The following is a 2,457-nucleotide window of genomic DNA, read 5'->3' on the forward strand; positions in this document are numbered from 1 at the left end:
CCGTCCCCCATACCACTCACCTTCATACATATTGGTGCAGGTGACGCCATCGGGGAATGATGCCAAGAACTTGTGGGTGAGTTGCGCGTGCATTTGCTGAGGGTCTGCGCTGCAACCCGCATTATTCTTCGAGACCGAGGAAGATACACCGGCGTCTGGCATTTAATCAACTTCAACCACTCCCCCCACTTCAGGGGCCGGAGAAGACGAAGCACTTGGGCTGCCTGCTGGGTTGCGTGTAGCCGTTGATACGGGAGTGGGTTCAGGAAAATCGAACCACGGTGCCCAGCGGAAGAAGACCCCATGTACAGTTGCCTTTGCCCTGATGAAACAAACTTTACCAAGTGACCCGTGGCAGCTACGGCTCAAGACGGTGATTTCTGAGCGCTCGAAAGCTCAGCGCTACGCTACTGGGTCCTACCGCAACGGCAACACCATCTTCACCGATGGATTGGTATGGTATTGCTAAGACATCAAGACCGGTGGTACTACCGTGGTAGTGTATCGTAAGGGTTTGGAAGTGAAGGCTGATTGCTGGAAGCTTGCAACTTACGCTACTATTATGGAATGTGAAGTGCTCGGCGTTCTTCAAGCGGTTCGCTATATTAGAGATATGTCGGCATACCTTGTTTCGGGTGAAAACTGGGGGATCTTTACGGACTCTCAAGCGGTGCTCAAGGTCCTGTCATCGCGCTGAGCATCCACGAAGTTGGATAAAGCAAGACGAATCATTCTGCTCTTAGTCGGGCTGTCGAAGAGCGTGACTCTCAGCTAGGGTCCCGGACACACTGGCATGTTTGCCAATGACCGGGCTGACGATTTGGCAGCCCCTCCATGAGCTTATCCAGAGCTGATCTTAACCATTTAATATATGATCATAGGAAGGGTACGGAGCTCATAAGATAAGGAATTGGTAGAGCTTTCGAATGGTATAGAGCTCACACTATAAGTTTCAAGGATAAAATAGGGTGTACAAGTCCCGAGAACTCAACGTTCATTGAAGACGTGACGGAGACTAGTGAGTGTTTGAAACACTGAGATAACATCTATTCATGAGACCTAATAACTCTGGTGTGATAACTCATCGAAACCATCTATCCCTTGTTCATTGGATCGGGTTTTTGAAGAAAAAGCTACGTATTCACGTGAATATCGATCACGCTTTGTATATACGTACTGCCAGGCTTCTTGTTATGTTGAGCACTCCTCAATGATCTTTCGCCGTCAATTGGCCGCACGTCAATTTTCACAGAGATCTCGTGGCATCTTCCATGAATTTCTCCCAAACCCCAAGAATGGACTTTTCAACTCTACGAAAATTTGACTATCCGATGAACGAGTCCTGTTCGTCGCTCCGGGTGGTGGAGCCAAGGTCAGGAACCGAGTTTGACCCATTTGAGTCATCCCAAGAATCTTATCCCACAGAAACAGATGATAAGGGCAGCACAGTATTGTCCACGTCGTTGATCAGGCAAGCTTTTGATGCAATTAATGCCATTAATGGTACCGCGTGACATCTACGCTTTGCTAGCATGATGTACATGCACAGTACATTCACAGAATGTACGTCATATACCCGAATGTACAGTACATTGACCATCAATCAGTGTTGGATGAGCTACAAAATAATTGCGTTGAAAATGACCTTCGTGTAGTAGTTCGAACCTGTGCTTCCCTTTCCGAGCTGCTAAATACATCAGCTTTGCCCCTTCTCCTAGTAGATCTACTTAGCAAAAGCTCATTTCGCTGAAGAGTCGGTTGCTGAAAGAATATAGCGGACCGGTTGCGCGTAGTTTCTTTCAAGAATACAACTGACCCCACAGCCCATTTTAGGGCGCAGCGAGATCCTGAAAAAGCTAAGTTGGTATTTTGTGCGTAATGGGCGCAGCGAGATCATGAAGTAGTCGTTGTAGGGAGCAATGCCACGTTAACTTAGGAGCCTAAGTGACAGGGCCAGTGTATATGTAAGCAACAGAAAATGCTTAGTCGGCGAACTCGACAGGCCCGTTATCTCATGCGTTTCGCAGCTATTCGTCGATGCTTTTTTTATGTCGGGTACTTTCACTCTCGAACAAGTGAAGAAGCACGACAAGCCTGACGATTGCTGGATCGTGGTAAACGGTGATGTCATAGACTGCACCAAGTATCTACCCAACCACCCTGGGGGGTCTTTGGCCATCACTGCCTTCGCTGGCTGCGACTGCTCACTAGAGTTCAACACAGTGCACGATAAGAGCATGATGGAACAGTACAGGGATCTCATCATTGGAAAGGTTAGTGATGGTATCACTATGGAAGAGGTCGCCAGGCATGGCACCCCCAACGACTGTTGGATCGTCGTTAATGGCGAAGTGCTAGACGTCACTGACTACATCAAGGAGCATCCTGGTGGGGAACTTTCCATCACAGCTTTCGGTGGGACTGACTGTTCCTTGGAGTACAATACTGTGCATGCCA

At 48.3% G+C, this 2,457-nt stretch overlaps 1 protein-coding gene across 1 annotated transcript; it reads left to right on the top strand.

The window, feature by feature from the left end:
* Positions 1-2,048: 2,048 nt before the first annotated feature.
* Positions 2,049-2,415, top strand: Pmar_PMAR008832 (nitrate reductase, putative; the record flags this gene model as incomplete). Its single annotated transcript, XM_002777895.1, has 1 exon — positions 2,049-2,415. A coding segment is annotated over one exon (367 nt), but the record flags the coding sequence as incomplete, so codon positions are not given.
* Positions 2,416-2,457: the final 42 nt, after the last annotated feature.

Source organism: Perkinsus marinus, assembly GCF_000006405.1.
Source record: "Perkinsus marinus ATCC 50983 genomic scaffold scf_1104296950670, whole genome shotgun sequence".
Classification (NCBI taxonomy): domain Eukaryota; phylum Perkinsozoa; order Perkinsida; family Perkinsidae; genus Perkinsus; species Perkinsus marinus.